Genomic DNA, 23,794 nt, shown 5'->3' with positions numbered 1-23,794 from the left:
TTGTCTTCTCTGCATTGTTAAAATTATCGCTTTATCTACTGCTTCATCATCCTTATGATGCCATATTACGTCACTGAAGAAATTAAAATAATGAAGACAAGACTAATGCAGTATAGAAGTATGAACAGTGCGAAGTCTGTTATTGTACAGGGAATATTAATATGTAGATATGGAGAAATTAAGATGCAGGGTGGGGAGTGTTACGATGGCGAGAGCGGAGGGGGAAGACAAGACAGAGATGGAGAGATAGAGTACGTCGGTAACCTCTATGAAGTAACCAGTTGTCAGTTCGACCGGCCCCGTTGCAACGGCCAGTTCATGCATTCCTGAATCTCGTGTTCTATTTAAAATATCTCCGATAGTGTTTTGTTTACGTGGCGTGTCGATCGCGTTTTCGCTCTACCGGTGTTTCTCGTGAGCATGTTCGTTCTTTTGTTTTTGAATGTGTTTTTTTCTTGTGCCTTCGTTTGTTTTCTAGTGTAGGTGGAATAGTTGTGTGAACTACGGTTGGTATACGCGATCACAAAGTTCATTGATAATTTTTTTAGCTTTATATTATATTTTATCATGTGATTGTGCATTAATTGGGATTTATTTTTCAATTTTGACACAGTCACACCTTGGGAACTGAAATGACTGTTGACGTTAATGTGACAATTACAATATTAAGAAAGTCGCGTAACATTTATACTGTACTCTGTTATTGTGAAGTTAATTTCATAGAAGGAATAACGAATTACAATCGATTGTGATAATTATTTTTTGAAACAAATTAAATGGAGCTTGAAAATATTTTACTTTTTAATATCTGAAAGTATAATTTCAACAACATTAATATATTCTAGAAAAATAATTTTATCGATGTTTAAAGTGTTTATTTAAATCTTTTCAAAGACGAGAAAATAATAAAATGTTTGAGTACTTTGTGTGTTGTAGGTATGGGGTCTTACAATAGAACAATACCTTCTCTCCTACATTTCATACCAGTTCATTTTCACATAAAACTGAATATTGAGAGCCATCCTTTTTCTTGAAAATCCCAGTTCTTAACACATGATTGACATTAAAATTTCTCTGAATAGGATCGATGGTGACTATGACGAATTGTGCGTTCAAGATGTGTGCTGGTGTCCAGTGTAGCGTGGTGCTTGTGAATGAAGTGTCAAGGGTGTACAAGGAGCAGTTGGTGTCGTCACGTGAGTGTTCGTCGTGCATCGGCTGACACGTGGATTATGAATGGAGCTTTCATTCTTCACAAAGGATTAATTTCACTGCAAGATAGATCGCAATGGAGTGGTGAGTAGAAATTATTATGTAGCAAAGACAGAAATACGGTATTTGCAGGTTCAGTGTTGCGCGCGTTAATTACATCATTCTATTTACATGCGCATTTCACAGATTTCATTGCGTCATTGTACTGTATTTACCTTCTGTCGTAGAGAAAAGCTTTTGCTCTGGGGTTACCGCGTTTTGTGTGTTTCTTTGACATGTGAGTAATTTCGTTATATTTTTTATAAACTTGAAATAAAATATATGTTCAAGAATGGCGTAAACTCGTAGCCTATAGTAATGGAAAACTTTTATAGGTTAGATACAATTGGTTAGGTATAATTTATTTTAGCAATATTTAACCTTCACCTCATTCAGACGCTAGATAATCTATAGCAGTTGATAAAGCGTCATAAATAAAAATGAAAATAATAAAAAAACATCCAGAGTAACATTAAATGATACAAACAATAATTACTAAACCCATTTTAACATTTGCTCCAGAAACATGGGTTTTAACAAATCTGACGAAAATCTTGACTGTATTTTTTTAAAGAAACATAATGAGTCATATTTAGGCCAGTAAACATAAATAAAGAGTAGTGAATAACAGCAGCAAGTTACGACTTACATAAAAATATGGGCGTTATAATCTATATAGGCCTAAGAGTAAAACTGCCAAAATGACCAAGACATGTATAGTTCGTGCCATATTTAAAAAGCCTTGACTTAGCCTACCTGACCGTAAAACGAGCGGGTCCGGGTTCAAATACTGATTGGGAGAAGTTACCTGGTTGAGGTTTTTTACGGGTTTTCCTCAACCCATTAACAACAAATGCGCTGGACCCTGGACTCATTTTGCCGGCATTATCACCTTCATAACATTTAGACGCTAGGTAACCACAGCAGTTGATAAAGCGTCGTAAAATAATCCAAAAGTCTTCACCTGTGATGGACAAATCTAGATATTAATGACAGACGATGTGCTTAAGCTAACGAAACCATCACAACTTTAAGAGTTCATCTTCATGGAGTACAAAAAATACATATAATTGACTGTGGGGTGTGGATTTATTTATACAATCTTCTAAGTAATAGGGCTACAACGTTGCCACTTCTTATGAATGACTGTCACATTAGTATTGTACGCGCTTTACAAAGGATAAGATGACAGAAGTGACAACTCTATGAAAGCAAGATCCTACACGTGTCTGTCCTACTACGGATGTCAAGCAAACACTGATGATTTATAGTAAAGATAGAGTTGATTACTATAAGCTAGAGATTTTTTAACATGGCACATGCTACAATAAGACGCCACAACCGATTACCCACTAAAATACTTACCTAAAAAGTTGAAGGCGAAAGATCCCAAGAACGACCAAACTTCGATAGGAAGATGGGGCAATTAAAGCCACTAAATTCCTGGGAGAAGCAAATTGGTGAGCTTTGGCACTGAATCGAGGAGCCTGGCAGGAACTTCAAAAATAAAGCTTTGATTCAGAGAGGGCTGTTTTGTCACTGAGGTTGAGGCAAAATGTACAGTATCAATGAAAACAATGTTACCGGCGAGAAACGTTCTGGAAAGTAAATGAATGACAAACAACATAAAGCGAGTAAAGCGAAACGAGGGAAAATTGTAGGCTTTTGAGATGCGGTATTAAATGATGAAGAATATTTATTTACCCCTATTGCCTATCTTTTTTTATAGTTTTATATACATTTATTCACTCTTCATCGAACAGTCATTCTTTTGTAAAACGTACTGTGGAGAAATTAAGGTTTCTTGTTCTAAATAAATTAAAAATAATAATAAAATAAATAAATAGAACTGGGGAAGTCTTGATTGAATTTAAGATACTGGAGGCTATTTCCATATGCGCCTTGCAGGATTTGATAAGGAAGTAATAATGGGAAGTGTAATAAAGTGGATTTTTTTTGTGTATATAAACTCAAATGCAGTCATTAGACTTGAAATACATGTTGCTAGTAATGAAACGTCCACTATTTTCTGTTTAAATAGACTACGCGCATCATTGATAAAACTACTAGACCATAGGGGGTCAGGAATCGGACATGCCCTGGGCTAGGTGGGCGAGTACTGGGCAGTTGTTTCTCTTAATAAGAGGCAAGAGGAGTTCAGTGGCGGCCACTCAGTCGCTAATCTCCTAGTGCAGTGTTTCTTAACCCGGGATTCATGGATGGGCTTCAGAGGTCTGTGAAATTTACATAAACATTAACATAATTATATAGGCCTTTTCACTATATTATTTAACGTAAAAACAGAAACGTATCTAAAAATGTTTGTCACTTTTTTTAATAGTATTTCTTAGTTTGAGACGACGTTTAAGACCCATACATTCGAGATTCGTATGATTGAAATAATTAATTATATTATTCTATATTCACGTATTTTTATCACTTAAAAAATAGAACACAATTCAATTTAAAAGATGTCAGAGAATCAGAATAGAGGGACATCTTTTAAGCTAAAGAGAAATTCTATGACAGTTTATAATAATCGTAAAAATTTGTCCAGTATGAGGGATGCAGGTAAAATGGGATTCCAACATAGAGATTGTGTTATATTTATTTGCTGTTGTCACAAGGCTTGATCAAATAAAATATCCTATTGAGATATTTGTTTTCTATAATTATTGAGTGTGTTGCAGGTGGTGAATCACAACGTTGTAAGCTAATGTTTCACATTATATTTGTATGAGAATTATTTTGAGAATGGTATTGCCAGACAATTAAACGTGATTTTGCACCGTAGGAACTCAATCACTTATTAGCTGAATTTATTACCTGAATGTGAGGTAGTAGAGAATAAAATAATAAACGACGAGAAATATTTTGCTGCAATTAATTACTTTTTTCACATGAATTGATCAACTGAATTCTTATTTATTTGTTTCTTATTCTATTTAACCTCACTTTCCTGCAGGTAGGGGAGGGAGATTCTTTAGAGTGTACACTAAAAATCTCACAAATACAGGCCTTCTGGTCATGGGATCGGCATGACACAGAAGCACCGCAAAGGCATCACAGGACAATTACAAGACAACGGACCGCTTGCTTGGAAGCGCTCACGCTATCCACATAGCCACAACTGCGGAGTGATCAACTAAATCCCGTACAAAACTATTGTTGATAGCGATTGTATTGTATTTACGTTCCATGGTATTCGTACATCGCTTCACAGCTAGAATATGGAACATCTCAAAAAAAAAAAAAAAAAAATTAATACCTAGTACTATAAAGTCTTAATTATAGTCATAGTCTAGTTGAAATATATACAGAATATTTTTACAATATAGTCTACTAGTACAACACAAAGGTTTAGTATCAATATTTAATACAAGACAAATATTCTTGAAGCGTTGTTGAATGTCATAAGGTCTACTGTACATTCTTCTACAGAATAGAAGGCGTGAGAAATCAGGTACTTCTTTAATTTGACCCTAAATAATCTTATATTTTCAGTTTGATTTTTTATATTCAAAAGGAAGCACTCCTTTCAGATATCACGAGAGACTTGCCGATGGAGTATGGAAGTCATTTTTGACGCGTATTTATGCTGTGAACTGTTGAATTAGTTACAACGTTTTCACGATTACACACGAATAAGTTTATTAATGAAAAAATATACTGACAAGCCATGGACATTATTTGTAGTTTTTTTTTTTTAAATGGGCCTACACGTTTCCCTAGATTTGGCACTTACTATTATTCTAATTAGGTACTCTTTTTTGTAGTAGGACTATACTGTTAGCTATGTGTAGAAATTCCCCAGAATATTATTCCAAAACTCATTACCGAGTGGAAGTATGCAAAGTATAATAAAATTATTGTTTTAAGATATTGATATTTACTATCTCTTGCATAGATCTAATAGCAGAACGTGCTGAATTTAGTTTGGAGGTAATTTCTTTAATATGATTTTTCCAATTTCGATTATCATGAAAGTCATTTTTGACTGTTGAATTAGTTACAAGGTTTTCACGATTACATACGAGTAAGTTTATTAATGAAAAAATATACTGACAAGCCATGGATGTTATTTGTAGTTTTTTGAAAATGGTCCTACACGATTCCCTAGATTTGGCACTTACTATTATTCTAATTAGGTACTCTTTTTTTAGTAGGACTATACTGTTAGCTATGTGTAGAATTTCCCCAGAATATTATTCCAAAACTCATTACCGAATGGAAGTATGCAAAGTATATTGTTTTTTTAAGGTATTTGATATTTACTATCTCTTGCATAAATCTAATAGCAGAACATGCTGAATTTAGTTTGGGCGTAATTTCTTTAATACGATTTTTCCAATTTCGATTATCGATTTGTAAGCCAAGAAATTTGGTTGGTGTTGTTTCTATTAGAGACCTATTGTTAACTATTGCGCTTGAAATTAGCTAGGTTGATCATAATGCAGTGCTGATATTTATTCTAAGAATAAGCTGCTTGGCTTTTAATTTTCTGCGATTGGCCTCGAACTAGGATGGGGTTGAAAATACATGCTGAGAATGTGTCAGTCACTTTATCTTACCGCACTAACTGTAGTCTATTATTTTTGTGAATTAGAATCACTTGGAATCATGAAGCATGGAGTTATAAAGTGCGAGTGTAAAATAAGTTATTTCTTCTCCATATTAGGATCAGTCAGCAACTGGAAAGCAAGCCGAGTGGACGTACTGTTGTGCTACAAAATTGCAGAATCAACATAGAGAGAGCGATGCTCTAAGCCAGCGGTGGCGAAAATGTAATCGTGCGCCGAGCCACTGTGTAACCTGCAACGTGCATAGCACCTATGGAGGGAGGCAGACACCCGAAGGGGAAGTGAAGCAACTGTCTGACTTATTAACGGATTTTCATTTTCCTTACGTCAAGCACTTAAATATAATTTTATACAGTACAAGGCTACAAACTAATGTTTAGTACGTGTAACGAAGAAAGAAATGAACAATAAATGAACAATAAGCTATCACAACCTAAAATTAACTGTCTTCAAAATGTCTCTGCGACAAAGTTTCAAAATCAGGAATTATGTCACTTACTGCCAGTCGTAGTTGATCACGAAGGTATTTGTCTGTCAGTCGTGATCTAAATTTGGTTTTTACTATTTTAATTGTTGAAAATAATTTTTCACAAACGTAAGTTGTAACGAACATGGCTTCAACAGAGCAAGCGAAAGAACGGAGCTTCGGATATTTATTTTTTGGCAAAGATTTGAAAGTTCAACATTTTTCAAGTCCTTACATCTAGCTTTCATTTGACATCGCATAGTAAATCAGTGAGTTCAAATTATTGAAGAGCTAACCGCATTATTCGTACATCTGCTTAAAAAGGGTCGACGTACAGAGATGATGATGATGATGATGATGATACTTAACCTTTTAATGTTTCATCAGTAACATGTAGTATAATACCGTTTTATGTTATAAAACCGTTTTCCCCGTAATACTTGTGAACAAATCATACATTTAATATTCTCATCATATTGACAGCAAAAAAATGGGTCCTCCCATCCTACTTGGAACTTTCGTATATGGTTTCGAGAGAGACATATGCCACTCGTAAGTCAGAGACAAATACAAATGGAACGGAGTTTGATCCAGTGAATGAGAGGGTGGGGTTTGGCAAGCGAAATGCACAGCTATCACTGCGAGCCACAATGTCTCGCGAGTCACGTTCTCGCCACGGCTGTCTAAGCTAATGTAAAAAAAGGATCGTCGGACAACAGGAACAACAGTAGACGAAAGTAAAATGGGTGTGAATTTGTATGTATATAGATCAAGAATTGGAAGGTTCAGCATAAGAAGAGTTAAAGAAGAGGGAAGATGGGAAAGCTGGGAAAAGAATTAAAATGGGCGATTGGAGCAGTCATAGTAGTAGTAATGGAAGGAATTGAAGTGAATCCGGGACCAACGTTTGTGAAGAGGGAAGAGATGAGAGAATTAATTATAGAAGAAATTAAATTAGGGTTCATAAAAATTAATCAGGAAATAAAACTGCAGTTATGGGAGTTCAGTCAATCAGGGGTACTATAACTGTAGGAGTATTATGTATGTATTTATTCATACTGCAGTGGGTATATACCCGGTGGCAGTGGTAACTAATTACACTCAATAATGACAATAATAAACTTATTAATTAAAAATACAATTAATAATAATACTAATAATTAATACCAATAATAATAAATAATGATAATAACAACAACAGGGAATATACTAAATTAAATGAAATTATCACTTAAAATAACATTTGAAATAAATCTAATTTGTATCTTAAAGCTAAGATCGAACTAAAACCCACGAGTATGATATGTTCATATCTGCACAAGTACCTTTCAAATTACACTCATTTCGCTGTCAACTCACTCACTGCAATGGAACTACGACACATTTCACTGATTCTATCCTGATTTCACTAACACTTCAAAAACATTTCACTGTTCAAATACTATGCACTGCCACTATAAACTATAAAGCTTCACTGAAAGGAACACGTTTCACTTACACAGCACACTTCACTGACACGACATACTTCTTCACTGATACAACATAATTCTTCACTGATACAACACTTCAATAATAACATATTATTTACATCCTTTAAATACTGTGTATAATTACCGTCTATTAGTAAAGTCCTTAAGCCTATTTTTAAATATATTTTTGGTTGTTGGTAAAGCCTTTAGTAAGTCTGCAGGTAAAGCATTCCAGTTCCTGATAGTACGATTGAGAAAAGAAAACTTTCCAGTGTCCGTCCTCTGCCTTCTTTCCCTCAATTTATATGAGTGGTTATTCCTTGAAAAGTAATTTGGCGGCTGCAACCTATTTTTTATTTCTCTCCAGGCAGGATAGAAATAAATTTATGGAAAGAGGTAATAAAAGAGGGAATTTAGGAGTGAAGTGAAGAGAGAAAATTAAATACGTAAATAGAGGACTGAATAGTAGGGAAATATTAAGTGATGTGTTGTGAAATAGAGAAAAGGGAAATGTAAACAAATAATTTCGAAGAAAATACCTGGAAAATATTGATTAAGAGCAGGTAGATTTGAGAATAGAGAATAAAATAAATAATATAAATTATTAAGGAAGGGAATGTGTAATATTTAGACAGTGTATGCGGAATGACTTAAGGAAAGTGAAGTTTTTTCGTATCAGAGTATATGGCACGTGCCGTGTCGTCCGCTTTTGTGTACCTGGCGAGTACAGAAGCGTACAGAACGAAGGAACCCCGGTCCGTTCATAGTAACATTGCAACGCAATGTGTGCAGTTGTGTTATTCTGCAGGATAGGCGAAGACGATTCAGCTTCGACAACTAACGAAACTATATCGTCGTTTACTGCAACGCTAGTAATTCCATCAATGATGACGAGGTATGTGCTACAGTACGTCATTTTTCTTTTCATTCTGACTGTACGGAGATACAGTAGCATGTTGACGTCGTCTGTTTACGTTTAAAACCTGTTCAGCCAATGGTCTGAATAAAAAAAATTGTAACATATAGTAAATGTGCACCTACATTCAACGATGTCATCCCGCATCCACTGCCTAGTAATATTTAATAGGAAAGTGAGAAATGAAAGGGAGACAGTCTATGTATGAGAGAGAGAATAGAATAAGATAGATAGGGATGAATAGATAGCAATTCATTTAAAACAGAAGAATAGGAAGTAATCATGAAATACTTGGCAAATGAATATATTAATAGAAAAGGGTGGTATGTATTAAAGGGATGGTGGATCGAAAAGCAGAAATGTGATGGTCCACCATAACTATGAATTGTAAAGTTGGCTGACAAATAAATATCATATCATATATTATATTAGTATCAAATTTACTTCTAAATTAGGTCTATTACTCAACTTGATAGTAAAATAGGCCCTTGGTAAATAATAACAAAACTCTTGTCATGGATGTTTCGTACGAGCTATAGAGTAATGATGTTTGCTTAGTTACTTTAGCATAAGTTAGGTGTGGAGAGTGATTTCTTGAAAAAGAAAATTCTTTGTAGAAATATAATATAACTTACGTACGATTATTTAGTCCTGACAGTCGCTGGCAATGTGCGCCTGGGTCAGGCGGATCCATTTAGTTACGCCAAGAGGTGTTTGGGTTAGTTAGTCGCTCGCCTTCAGAGCGATCAGATGTCATGCATGAGGTAGAGTTGTACGTTTCCAGTACAGATAAGCTGTACTGCATTCTTTTACTGACCGTTCGCTCTTATCTCTACCCCGTTACTCCTATTACTTCCCCTCTTTCGCGTCGTCGAGCTGTCAAGACTAAATAATCGGTATGTGCATGTGACAGGAGATTAGTTTTCATACATTTACATCACTGGTGATAAATCGCTCAATTCCTATACGAACTGTGTATTTTCATATCGATTCTCGGGTATAAATTCACATGTATTTTCACTGAACATTACCATGCACAAAACATAAATACAAGTTCATTAATGCCAGGAATCACGAAACTGCCTGTGCAATTAGATCGTAAAAAAGTAGAAACGAGAAGAAAGTAAATTTATTTGTAATCATTAATCTTCTTCCTAGACTTCAAATCTCTTACTGCTGGATAATCAATATCAATATCTACGCATGAGATTTGTGGTTTTCATTGTGGTTGAATTGTGGCGTCACTTTTTGTGTGATGAAATGAAAAGCTCTCGGAGTTTCTTGGCTACAGTAGTGCCTGCCGTTTTTGGCATATGGCATTCTTCTCGCATGGAAAGGAGTCTATAACAAACACGTGAACCACCTTGGATGCTCTCTCTCTCTTTGCCGTTATGTCAGTAGATGTAAAAATATGCTATTTTGACTCACAGCATGCGCAGTAATGGAGGAACTCAGTCCGAAATATCAGATACGAACATTGAAAAGTTAGAATTGTAAATTATGCAGAGTAAGAGCATGCGCATAACTTACTTGAAACGAGACTCCATTCATATCCGCCGACTTTACTTAAGCGCCCATTTCCAAACAATTGGAACAATTTGGATTGATACTTTATATCCGTCTAAGCAGCGGTTCTCAACCTATGGAACGCGTAAAATATGAAAGTATATAGTTGTTTTCAAAGCTTAAAACAATGAAAAAGTAAGTAAAATTATTTAAATCATGTGTGTTTGAATATAAAATTATTTCATTAAGGTGCTTTTTAATATTTCTAATTGTTGGCCAATTTCACCAAACCTCTTAATGTTAATTCAGTAATACTCAGTAAAACACACAGCTTACTATTAAATAAATTCAGAATAATGGATTGCATTTTAGCTGTAATTTACCTTTTTAAATTCGTGATTTGAAAACCTGCACAAACCGCTAAATTTGTACATTGTAGCATTCTTTGCGAGGCTTTAACTGGTTGATCTGAAGACAATTTTTAATGAAGCGGTGAGAATTTGTCAACTTAATTAATTCCGGAGCTATGAACTCACTACTATTTTCGATTCTATGCAGTAAAATGGGTGCAGAGCTTCATTCACTTCTATTTCATACCCAAGTTAGGTGGCTGTCGAGAAGGGATGTATGGAGCTGTCTGTTTGTACTTACTAGGTCAAAAGTTCAGATTTTTCTCTCTGGCACTTCAGATTTAAATGATCACCAAGCAGCGCATTTCGTTCCCAAACTATAGCGGATCGAGTAGTTTCTTCTGGTAGCTACATCTATTACGTCATGTGGATGCGTAAGCAAGGTCGAATTGCAAGCAGGTACGCATGGGGTCATTAAATAATAATGATGTAATGTATTATAAATATGCCCCTGTAACGTCATATGACGTAGAAACAACATTCTCTTAGTTCAAATAAACTTTATATGATGTTCGTAAAAGATTTGCATTTCATAACCTCAGAATATATGTTTTCGTTCACTGCAACGGGATAGGTTTTGATAAACGAATTATTTGTATATATTGTGTAAAATATAAATATTGATCATTTGTATATTGATTTTTGTTATTATTATTTTGTCCCTGTAACGTCATGTGACGTAGGAAGAACACATTGAGAAACTAGCTCTCTACAAAATATTAGTGCTACATATGACAGGAAATATAATTAGATCGATGATAATACTGAACTAATATATTATAGAACATAATAGCAAACATGATACATATTAACTGCATATACACTGTAAATATAATATAAGTGCAATTAATTCATTTAACGAAATCAACTCCGTTACGGTGAAGAAAAACATATATATTCTGAGATTATGAAATTAATATCTTTTACTATAACTGCCAGTAAAAATTTGTTTAAGCTAAGAAAATGTTCTTTTTCGCGGTTATAAAAACCACTCACTATCTCTCGTGTAGTCCGGATTTGTGCGAGGCGGGCCTCGCACCTCGCATGCGTCGGTTCAGAAAAACCAAGGCTTTATAATTTCATCTTTTCTTTACTGTAAATAATAAAGTTATTAGGCTCTTAAGCCTCAAATGACTGGTCACACTAGCGTTTTTATGATTTCTTGTTAGTAATTAAATTCATCCAGCGATTAATAATTGAATTCCATTGGGAGTTGACTCATTTAAATACGAGCAATAGGCCTACTATTAATTTTACATTTGTCCTTGTCATCTAATCTACTTTATTTACTTTTACTAAGTTTTGAGAATAATGAAAGCACAACTGAAGACAAATTTTATTCGAAATATGTCCCGAAATACATTGCTCTTTGTGTACGACCAAATTACTCTACCCAAGTCTGAAAACAATTTACAGAGAGCAATATTTGTTTTTGAATTCAGTAGCTAAAGAATATAAATTAAGGCAATAATGCAATGGGACTTACGTCGTGTTGACAACGTCTGTAAGTAGAGCGAGATTCAAACCCAGAAGCGTGACTTTCACGTAGTCATAAAGTTATGCGTGTGCAGTTGCGTTCAACGCAAATATGAAGCACTAAACTCCAATGCTGACCCCAATCAGTCCAGCATACTGATTTTCGCAGAATAACAAACAGTCGTCAAATAAGTAAGTAAAATATATTTGATGCAGGAGAAAGTCGATATTATGTTGTCATAATATAGTTCTTAGTAACAAACAATGCAGTCGCAGAAAATAATAGGGATGTACAAAATCTCGTCAAATCGAAATAATAAGAGATTTTAACTGTATACCACCATTGTTCTTGCAGTCAAACTTATCTGTTAGCACAATAATTAACAGTGCAATATATTTTATTACGTACAGATTACTTATAGATAGTAAAGAAATGTTATAAAACACTGGTTAACAAGTTTTTATCTCACGTGGAGCGAACCATGTCGACAGACAACAGAACACTTCTGATGCGAGCGAAGCAAAATCGTTGACGTATGCTCATAATAATAATAATAATAATAATAATAATAATAATAATAATAATAATAATAATAATAATAATACTTATGACTTTTAAGGAACCCGGAGGTTCATTTCCGCGCTCACATAAACCCGCCATCGGTCCCTATCCTGAGCAAGATTAATCCAGTCTCTACAGTCGTACCCCACCTCCCTCAAATCGATTTTAATATTATCCTCCCATCTACGTCTCGGCCTCCCCAAGGTCTTTTGCCCTCTGGCCTCCCAATTAATACTCTATATGCATTTCTGCTGCGTGCATTTCTGCTACATGCTCAGCCCATCTCAAACGTCTGGATTTTATGTTCCTAATTATGTCAGGTGAAGAATACAATGCGACAAGTTCTGCGTTGTGTAACTTTCTCCATTCTCCTGTAATTTCATCCCTCTTAGCCCCAAATATTTTCCTAAGCACCTTATTCTCAAACACCCTTAACCTCTGTTTCTCTCTGAAAGTGAGAGTCTAAGTTTAACAACCATACAGAACAACCGGTAATATAACTGTTTTATAAATTCTAACTTCCAGCTTTTTTGAGAGCAGGCTGGATGACAAAAGCTTCTCAACCGAATAACAGGTATTTCCCATATTTATTCCGCGTTTAATTTCCTCCCGAGTGTAATTTATATTTGTTACTGTCGCTCCAAGATATTTTAATTTTTCCACCTCTTCAAAGGATAAATTTCCAATTTTCCAATTTCTGTAATAATAATAATAATAATAATAATAATAATAATAATAATAATAATGGGAATAAAACAACTGGATTAAGCCTGCAACAACGTGTCATTTTTACACCATGAATTTTATTTCATTTCGTCAGGATTTGATCTTGTCTGACACAGAAAGTTTGAAGATTGAGAATATATTAGAATATTGATTTCTTTCAAGTAATGATATTTCTATTATGCTATAAAACAAACGTAAAAATTTGTGTCGCGAATGTAATGCATGCTTTTTGAGTATATGTTACATACGTTCACGACGTTTATGTCTTTATCATGTTACTAGCCTACATTATATTTGTTTATACTTTATTTTTTTCAACTCTCATGTGAAATATAGAGAAATGAAGCCACATGTCCAAGTAAGAACAGAAAATTTCAATTTTATCAATTGCATCCCAATACTTGGCTTCATTTATAAATTTTATGGTTTAAGTAGATACATAGTAGAAATGCAAACACTCTACCAGGAGCGGATATTAATTCAGATTATGTCTTACTGATCGGCGAAGTAGATATTCATCTGAAGGAAATAAGAGGAAGACAAGTGACGAAGAAATTAGACATGGAAAAACTGAAGAATTGTTTTAATTCCTCTAAACCATTCATGTAGATATTTTGAAGTCATATTTATGAAAGTGTTTTTAATTGAACTTGTAATTGTACGAATTAATGTATGAATGGTTTAAAAATCCCATAAGGACAACGACCTTATTGTAGGGTGTGATCGGAAACTGGTAAGCCAGTCGAAAAGAGTTTAGCTGCTACACTCTAAACATAAATGTAAATGTTTGCTAACTCCTTGGATGTAATGTCTCTTTCCAGGGTCCTTCATGCCTGCCTGTTCCTTGCTGTCCTCGACCACTGTGCGCTCGTCGCTCACTGGAAGACCTCAGACTATCTGCATCTTGGACATCCTCTTCTCTTCCCAATGCGCGAGTCCCACATATGTAGACGTAGATTCACTTGCTGCAATCTACCCTGCTCACGTGTCCGCTCCATTTCCAGTCAGTGGTTGCACTAGCACCATTGGATCCTACCGATTCTTATTCTAATATTTGTGTTTTATCCTGTGTTGCAGCCTCAAGTGTAAGACTTTTTTTCTACATTTTCCTTTGTCATACATGAACCAGTAATTTTTTTGTTGGTGCGTACGCGACAGTACTTGGCAACTATAGAACGTTACTGGTATAATAAAACTTTCGAGGACCTAAAATTTTATTTTATTGCCAACGTATTTTATACTGCAAGATGGAATTCAGACTCTAGAATTTCTTCCATACCATATAGGTTCTTATTTATTTTCTGTTTTTTATACCAATGATAATTAATGTTATAACAAGTATTTTTGGAGACATACTGGTATACCACTTAACTGCTCCCTTTATCTTGTGTAAAAATATATATACAGGTCATTAAGAGTAAATTACCATTTTGTGATTTTTGTCAAATAAATTCCCACTAATTTTAGGATAAAAATTATTATATTTCGTTTGCATCATTCACTCTTAAGGTGACTCGTATATTCTGGATATGTATGAAATCAACCAATTGTTTAAGAAAAATTGCTGTAAACAGATATACGGTATGGCAAACACTGTTTTTTTTTCGGCATAGGCATTCAGTGTGACGTGAATATGTTAGGAGAAAATCCACAAACGATTAGGGAAAACACGGAAATTTTACTTGTAGCAAGTAAAGAGATAGGTTTGGAAGTAAATCCCGAAAAGACAAAGTATATGATTATGTCTCGTGACCAAAATATTGTACGAAATGGATACATAAAAATTGGAGATTTATTTTTCGAAGAGGTGGAAAAATTGAAATACCTCGGAGCAATAGTAACAAATATAAATGACACTCGGGAGAAAATTAAACGCAGAATAAATATGGGAAATGTCTGTTATTATTCGGTTGAGAAGGTTTTGTCATCTAGTCTGTTGTCAAAAAAGCTGAAAGTTAGAATTTATAAAACGGTTATATTACCTGTTGTTCTGTATGGTTGTGAACTTTGAGAGAGGAACAGAGATTAAGGGTGTTTGAGAATAAGGTTCTTATGAAAATATTTGGAGCTAAGAGGGATGAAGTTACAGGAGAATGGAAAACGTTACACAACGCAGAACTGCACGCATTATATTCTTCACCTGACATAATTAGGAACATTAAATGCAGAGTTTGAGGTGGGCAGGGCATGTAGCACGTATGGACGAATCGAGAAATGCATATAGACTGTTAGTTGGGAGACCGGAAGGAAAAAGACCTTTGGGGAGGCCGAGACGTAGATGGGAGGATAATATTAAAATGGATTTGAGGGAGGTGGGATACGATGGTAGAGACTGAATTAATCTTGCACAGGATAGGGCCCGATAGCGGGCTTATGTGAGGGCGGCAATGAACCTTCGGGTTCCTTAAAAGCCATTTGTAAGTAAGTATCGTCATTTCAGTGATAATGTAGAAAGAAAATCTGAATTAAAGAAAATGTTAATGACACTTGCAGAAAACGTCATTTCGTCTTAAAATCAATGTAGATATAACACATTACAGCATGATACAAATGACTCACACACAAAATCCTTAAAGTAGGTGATCAGAAAATATATGCGCAACATAGCCAAAAGCGATATGAAAGTGCACCAGTAATTTAAGGGTACCTCTCAGCAATATTACTTTTATAGCCCTATCAAAACAGATGAGAAAATACACCGTAAAAGGTCAGATCCTATTGTTATTGATAAGCGAAATAAAATTACATAAAATCATAGTATTGAAGCAATAAAAAACAGAGATAAAACAACGTTCACAAAACCAATTAATAAGAACAAATAACTGTTACGAAAAATAGCCTGTAACGGCTTTGAAAAGATGTACAAAATTGTCATCATGCTGGTCATCGTATCACAAAGAGGACATATAAACACGATAATATTTCATTCATCAAGATACGAAAGGGAATAAATACTATTTATTATTAAGTGTCGTATTTTACAGAAGTTTCTCAGTACAATACACCCTAATCGAAACACCAACAATGGCTTAATTTGATACGCCATTCATTCATTTATAGTTTTCTGCCCAAGAGCAGGTCTTTCACTGCAAATCCAGCTGTCTCCAATGTCTCCTATTTTCTGCCTTCCTCTTTGTATAAGCATATGATCCATATATCTTAATGTTCTCTATCATCTGATATCTCCTTCTGCCCCTGACCTCTTCTCCCATTCACTATTCCTTCCAGTGAATCCTTCAGTAGACAGTTGTTCTCAGCCAGTGACCCAGCCATTTACTTTTAATTTTCCTGATCAGTTTCAGCATCATTCTTCCTTCACCACTCTTTCCAACACAACTTCATTTCTTAGTCTGTTTGTCCATTCCACACACTCCATTTTTCTCCATATCCACATTTAAAATGCTTCTATTCGCTTCTCTTCATTCGTCGTAATGTCATGTTTCTGCTCCATAGAGTGTCACACTCCACATAAAGTACTTCACTAGTCTCTTTCTTAGTTCTTTTTCCAGAGGTCCGCAGAAGATGCTCCTTTTTCTATTAAAAGCTTACTTTGCAATTGGTATCCCCCTTTTGACTTCCTGGCAGCAGTTGATGTTACTGCTTACAGTATAGCCCAAATATCTGAAGCTGTCCATTTTCTCTACTGCCTCATTTAGAATTCCCACATTTACCTTCTCTATTTTTCTTCCGATAATCGCGGTCTTCGTCTTGCTTGCATTTCTCTTCATCCCATACTGTCATTTAGATCCCGTAGTATACCTCTTGTTAGTATCGTTTTGTCTTCTGCTAGCAATGTCATATCAGCAGCAAATCTTATGTAGGCAACTTTATTCTTCTTCCTCCTACTATCACCGCTCCTATGTTCTGAAAACAGTTCCTATAGACATTTGCAGAGAAAATTCGAACTGTTCAACATAATAATAATAATAATAATAATAATAATAATAATAATAATAATAATAATAATAATAACAACAATAATCATCATCATCATCATCATCATGAACCTCACATCGATCAAATTTCATGGAACAGATGGTTAATAAATAGTGATTTTTTTTAAGGTTTTGTTTCACCAAAAATGAGAGAAATTATATAGTATATACATTAAAATACAGTATATGTATCATATGCAGAGACTAAGAGGAAGGCAGAAAATATATAATATTTGAGATCGCTGGGTTTGCAGTGAAAGACCTTCCCTTGGGCAGAAAACTATGAATGAATGAATGAATGAATGAGTACGGTATATTGAGGTTGACGAGAGTGACTTAGACAAGAAGTGTGAAACTTCAGTTTGAAACATTCAGCATGTAATACCAGGATGCCACACAATGACCCAGGTTGATTATTATTGGAAGTTTGATAAAATAGTCACAATTTTACACCAAATTACCAGTAAGTATTTACTGTTTAGTGTCATCAGACAATGTGCTAAATTATCAATATAGTCTTACGTATAAATTGTTAGAAAATTATTCACCAAATGCGTACTTTGAATGAAGCAGTATATTGGCAAACTGGTTATTTGGACATAACTAAACAAATGTTATTGTTTCGGTTAATTACAAGATCTAATAGTCCCACACACACTGAATTTACAGCCTGGATACACAACCAAAACATAATATTCTGAGTAGTTCATATTGAAACTTGGGAAAGGTAACTGATGTGAAAATTTGCCAGTACCCATGTCAACAGCAGATGAAATTCCATACATTCTTCGTGAGTTTCGCATATGCTTGCAAATCAGGAACAACGCATTCCTAATATTACAGAAGGCTACGCTGTTGAGAACGTGTTTCATCGTCCGACGATTCTTCAGCAAAATTCTTGTGAATCATAGTCAGCAAGCAGACGTTATAAATGTGGTTCAGTGAACTTCATCTTGGTTTGCTAAAACTCATGAAATCAGAGTCATTAAAAGTCACAGGAACCAACTAATAATAATAATAATAATAATAATAATAATAATAATAATAATAATAATAATAATAATAATAATAGTAAAAAATGACGAAGGCAACGGTGCAACATTTAAAGGGTCTGAAACTGAACATCTGCCCAACTTTTCGTATGTTAGTTATCAGATCATAAGGAAATATTAAATTTAATGCAATGAGCTACATCATGTACATTTTTAGACATTTTATAAACCATCGCAACCTCAAATGTACCTTGTACAAAATACTGAAAATTCATAATTCCAGTCCACACCAGTGGAGTAACGGTCAGCGCGTCTGGCTGCGAAACCAGGTGGCCTGGGTTCGAATCCCGGTCGGGGCAAGTTGTGCCGTTTTAGTTTCGGCACACTATCTTTCTTTCTTTCCTTTTTTCCTTATTTATTCTTGTTATATTCTTTTTTATTATTAGTTACCCTTACTTTTTATAGGGAGCTTCTTTCTCCTCCATTTTTAGTCTTTCTTTCTCCTATAGATAGCTTGTTTTATTTCCGCCATTCTTGGTCTCCTTTTTCTCACGTATAAGGAGCGAATTTAAGTTATCACGTGACAGGGGCTTTGATTTTCATTGGCTATTTTTGCTTTATTTTTTTCTTTGGCGTCGGTTTTCTGGGGGAGAATTTCGACACGATTTAGTTTGGGGGAGACTCTCGTGGAGTAAGGTTGGACGACAGCTGTGGAGAGCTGTGGGCTGGCGTAACGGCTATCCGTGATGGGATCACGGATAACCCAGTTCGGGAAGGACGTGGACTATTGTAGTCTGGGATCGAACGGGGTTTGTGACTTACTACAGGCAGAAACGTAGCCGAGCTGCGGTGAAGTATGCTGTGTGATTATGGAGGCGTGAGTGTTGAAGAGAGACCATTGTTGAGTTGGTTTCGAGACTGGCCTACCAGGAATCATAACAGGTTTTTTTATAAGTCAGTAAGGTTAAGTTTGTTGTGAGTAGTAGAAAGATTTTGATTTTGATTTCATGAGATTATTTATGAACAAGCTGGCATTCGTCAAGGGTTTTACATTGGTTGTGTATTAGTGCCTTTCGGCCATATCAGACAAGTTGGGACTTGTCTAGCAAGCCATTTATAATTACAAACTGTGAGTACAGATAGCGTTACTAGTTTGTGTAATGGTGAATGCCAGTTCAGTGAACTTTAGTGGCAAGCCAGTGTCGATGCGTGGGTGAATTATCAGTGATTGTATTTTTACTGGAGACCTTGGTTCATTTCCATTTTTCTAAAGTGTTATTAATAAATTTTAACAGAGAGAGTTAATGATTTATATGGAGTGTTTTCTTTGTACCGCCTCACCAAAGAGACAGTCGACCCTATCATACCTTTCGACGGCAGGGTAATACTTAATTGTTTAAGTATTGTTTACTTATCTTTTTTACCAACTATACAAAGTAAATAGAGGCCGACCGTTGCAAAGTTACCTGGTTGAGGTCTTTTCCGGGGTTTTCCCTCAACCCAATACGAGCAAATACTGGGTAACTTTCGGTGCTGGACCCCGGACTCATTTCACCGGCATTATCACCTTCATATCATTCAGACGCTAAATAACCTAGATGTTGATACAGCGTCGTAAAATAACCCAATAAAATAAAAAATAAATAATTCATAATTCCAAATGTGTATTCTTTAAGTCGAGAATAATAATTGAAGAGTCCACTGCAAGAATGATCATGTCATTTGGAATAAATTTTGCAGGAGAAGCAATTGAAAGTTTGAAATGCTTAGCGCTCAAAGCTTAACTGTGATTTTCCGATCATTACTGGACAATGACTATCAGTGTTAATGCCACATAACTCTCTATGTACATTCTATATGTCTTAAGCTATGCATTGACAGTCTTGGTTCATTTTGGACAAGAAAGTGACATTCATCATTCTTGCAGTGGACTCTTCAATTGTATACATGCAATAATTTGTACTTACGACAGATTCCATAACAAAATGTTTATCACAGCTGTTATATTATGCTCTAGAAGTATCGACATGTGTAATTGTAAACAGCAGATTAGTCCAGCCGTGATTGTTGAACAGGCTGTGTCTCGAGACCTGTTGCACCCCATTAAGTGGTGCACTTAAGGAACAAAATGGTAACAGAGATAATGATGCTGTCGGAACACGACCACGGGGATAAACAGCAATTCAATGTAAGTGACGGGGCGTCCAAAACATCCGAAAGTGGCTGCCGTGAAAAATTATCCTAATGACCGGATACACACGTAGACAAAGACGAGCTGTGCGAAAGTGAGGTGAGACCCGAGACTTATGTTTATTAATTCACATTGACGTCATAGCTTCATATGCGTTTGGAGAAACTGTGCGACGAGAAAGCGGACAGAACTCAACAAGAAAGAGAATTATATGTATTCACGTTGCGAAGGGATATTGTTCCGGTTTATTACTTCATCGATAGACATCATTGTCGTCCCTCATGCATCAGACGTTTTTGTTCTATAGAACAGTGGTTCCCAACATTTTTTGACTGACGACACACTTTACTGAACGCCCACAATATCGCGACACACTTATTTGTTTTTAATAATAATAATAATAATAATAATAATAATAATAATAATCAGTGACTTTTTCCGGAGAAAAAGGTGGTGGAACTCTGTGTAGAATATTTTATAGCGGACGGGAAGATGATTACTGTTCACTGCACAGAGATTTTGTAGTTTTTTAACCTCCTTTTCGTCCAACTAAGACTTTCAAGGTCTAAACGGAATTCAAAGAAAAATTAGATTAAAAACAGTTATTCACACATATTTCGGTTACATGACGAAGAATGCAACAAAAAAGTGCCGGAGCGCCGTTCCAACGAGTTCCGCAAGGAAAAAAAGCACTGATAACTTACCTGTAGTGTCGGACATCCAGTGTTGTACACAGGTCGATGTTAATACACAATAGAAAATTCTAGAAAAAAAAAAAAAAAAGCAAGGAGCAACTTGAGTGGCATTAGGAAAAAGAAAACAAAAGTATGTGTCAAAAATCCCAATCTATCTATATTGGATGTCCGATAACAGATTTTTTATTATCGTTTTTGAAAACTCGACGTATTTGAATTAATGTGAAGTCTGCGCTTTGTGGATTGCACAGAGTTTCTCTATTATACGTGGCCTTATTGTTGACATGCCAACACGTAAATTATCTTCAAAATGTAATAGTCTGTTTGTTTGTTTAGATTTCACTATTTTTATGCTAAAATGCTGATTCACACAAGTATAACGTTGAAAACGACAGTTCTAAATGTATTTTTAGTTTATTCGGCACCATTTGACAAAACATTTCCGCATATAAGACACTCGGGATTTTGTTTACATTCATCTGCACGCCATATAAAACCATATTGCAAATAGACCTATTCATCACTATATTTACGGAACGCAATGCGTTTTTTGTGAACCCTGAAGGAAATTTTCGCTAACATCATTTGAATTGGCACTGCTGTCATCTAACCGAGAACTTGATTCAGATTGTCTTTTTTTAATTAAAAATTTGTCCATGATAAATTATAAATAAAGCACTTTTGATAAAATAGTCGCACCATCACCCGCTCACACGTATACACTGAAACTGACCATCTGACGATTCTAAACGTTGTTTATTATTAAGTAGAACGAGTAAACGAATTACTAAGCATTCTTACAGATGTTCACTTTCATTCGAATTATCACCAGACAGAAAAATTAAACTGACCATTGTTGCAGTTGTTCACGTTCCATTGGTAAAGTTTGTCTCAAAGTAAAATGTACCATATCAAAGACTTAGTTGTAAATAAAAATGCCTTGTAAAGAGACTTTCTGGATGGCATAAAATTTATTTTTCAATTCCAAAATTTCGCGACACACACTTTGTGGCTGCGCGACACACTGGTTGGGAACTACTGCCATAGAAGATTTCTTTAAAGGATGAAGGAAACAATGCTAACTTATTGAAGAGTGGTGTGGAGTACACATTTTCGGTTGCCTGTGAAATATAGAACACACAGCGTTTCGAAATTTGAAATTCACCATCGTCGTCAGATGAAAAGAGGAGGAAGGTAAAGGACTTCGATTTATTTTTTAGAGCTGTTGCAAATTATCGATAAAGTGGATTTAGTCACTGGCAATAGTCCCAGTGAGTAAAGCACATTTTCTCCATTTTGCTTTTTTACTTGTAGAAGATCTAACATTTTTAACGGTTTATGTTTGTATATTTCACCAGCAATGAAAAAGTGTAATCAAAACATAATCTGTCAAAGAATCTCTAATAATGTCACACAAAGAATGGATAATAAAACCTCTTCGATCATATATATGATATATATTTGATGTCAACATTTACATCCGTGTAATGTGAACCTCAATTTTTGTATCCGATGCCACAATTAATTCATTACAGATACACCTTTTGTAGACCCTCTTATAATTTAACTTTCGACCCCATTTAAGTTGATCAGTATTCCCACCTTTAAAGCCTAACAACTTAATTTAAATTATTAAAAAATTGACACTTTTACGACTCTGTTCTTGATTTTCAGTACGCTTATATCAACACTGACTGTTTCTAATAATACTCGTTACTAAAACATACTACACAATTGTCCAATATGTTCGTTATTATGTCTATTTTTTGTGTACATTTCATTTTCCGATCTCACTAATTTTCTACATATTATACTTCGGTATCCTAGCTAGCCTCCTCCACCATACTCCTTACCTATTTTCATTACCCCTATCGTCTTATCTGACTTCCTATTACATTTCTCTAATTCATATTTCAATTTATTTACTAAGTCCTTAGCCGTCTCTGGACTAGGAACATCCACTTCACCATTTTCTGCTATAAACTCAACATTCTTTTTCTTTACTTCACTTCTCACTCTTTCAGCTCTTGCACTCACAGAAACAATTTTACTTCTTCCTTCCCACTAATCTGGTTAACTAACTTCCCAAATCACTTGAATTTTCTTCGAATATATACGAATTATAAATATTATCTGCTCTCCTCCTTGTTTTCAATGGGTTTGTTACTTGAAAATGTATGGGTCTAATTTCGTTCATGCCATTCTCTCTCTAAGTTAAAAATTTCGTAGTGCAATGTTTTTGGAATCATCATTATCATAATCATCATGAATCAGGTCTGTTGGCTTGTTCAGTGACAATTACCTAGCATCTATTCAGGAACAGTTTTAAAATCATAAATAGAGATGACAGGAAGGAATATTCATAAATAATGCTGAAGGTAAACAAATGGTGTATACAAAGTTTATCCACAGATTTTTTTAATAGTGAACGCGTTTAATTATATTTTCATGAACATTCGGAAAATACGAAATCTTAACAGGCTAGCTTCGTACTACGATAAACTGTTAAGTCTTAGTTTTTCTGAACCGACGCGGACAACATGAGAGACAACAGGCAGTTATAGAAACCTTTCACTATCTCTCGTATAGCCCGGATTTATGCAAGGCGGTTCTCGCACG

At 35.0% G+C, this 23,794-nt stretch overlaps 1 protein-coding gene across 2 annotated transcripts in view; it reads left to right on the top strand.

The window, feature by feature from the left end:
* Nucleotides 1–293: 293 nt before the first annotated feature.
* Nucleotides 294–23,794, top strand: part of LOC138697982 (uncharacterized) — a 706,355-nt gene continuing 682,854 nt past the window's right edge. Inside the window, exons 1-2 of one of the 2 annotated variants that reach the window (XM_069823617.1) lie at nucleotides 294–506; nucleotides 1,083–1,296. In XM_069823617.1, the coding sequence (XP_069679718.1) occupies nucleotides 1,289–1,296 (8 nt within the window). In that variant the 5' untranslated portion in view covers nucleotides 294–506; nucleotides 1,083–1,288. Of the gene's footprint in view, nucleotides 1,297–23,794 lie in introns of both variants that reach the window. The other variant, XM_069823618.1, reaches the window with a different exon arrangement.

The sequence above is a fragment of the Periplaneta americana genome, chromosome 4 (assembly GCF_040183065.1).
Source record: "Periplaneta americana isolate PAMFEO1 chromosome 4, P.americana_PAMFEO1_priV1, whole genome shotgun sequence".
Taxonomy (NCBI): Eukaryota; Metazoa; Arthropoda; class Insecta; order Blattodea; family Blattidae; genus Periplaneta; species Periplaneta americana.
This window is presented reverse-complemented; position numbering and strand designations above follow the sequence as displayed.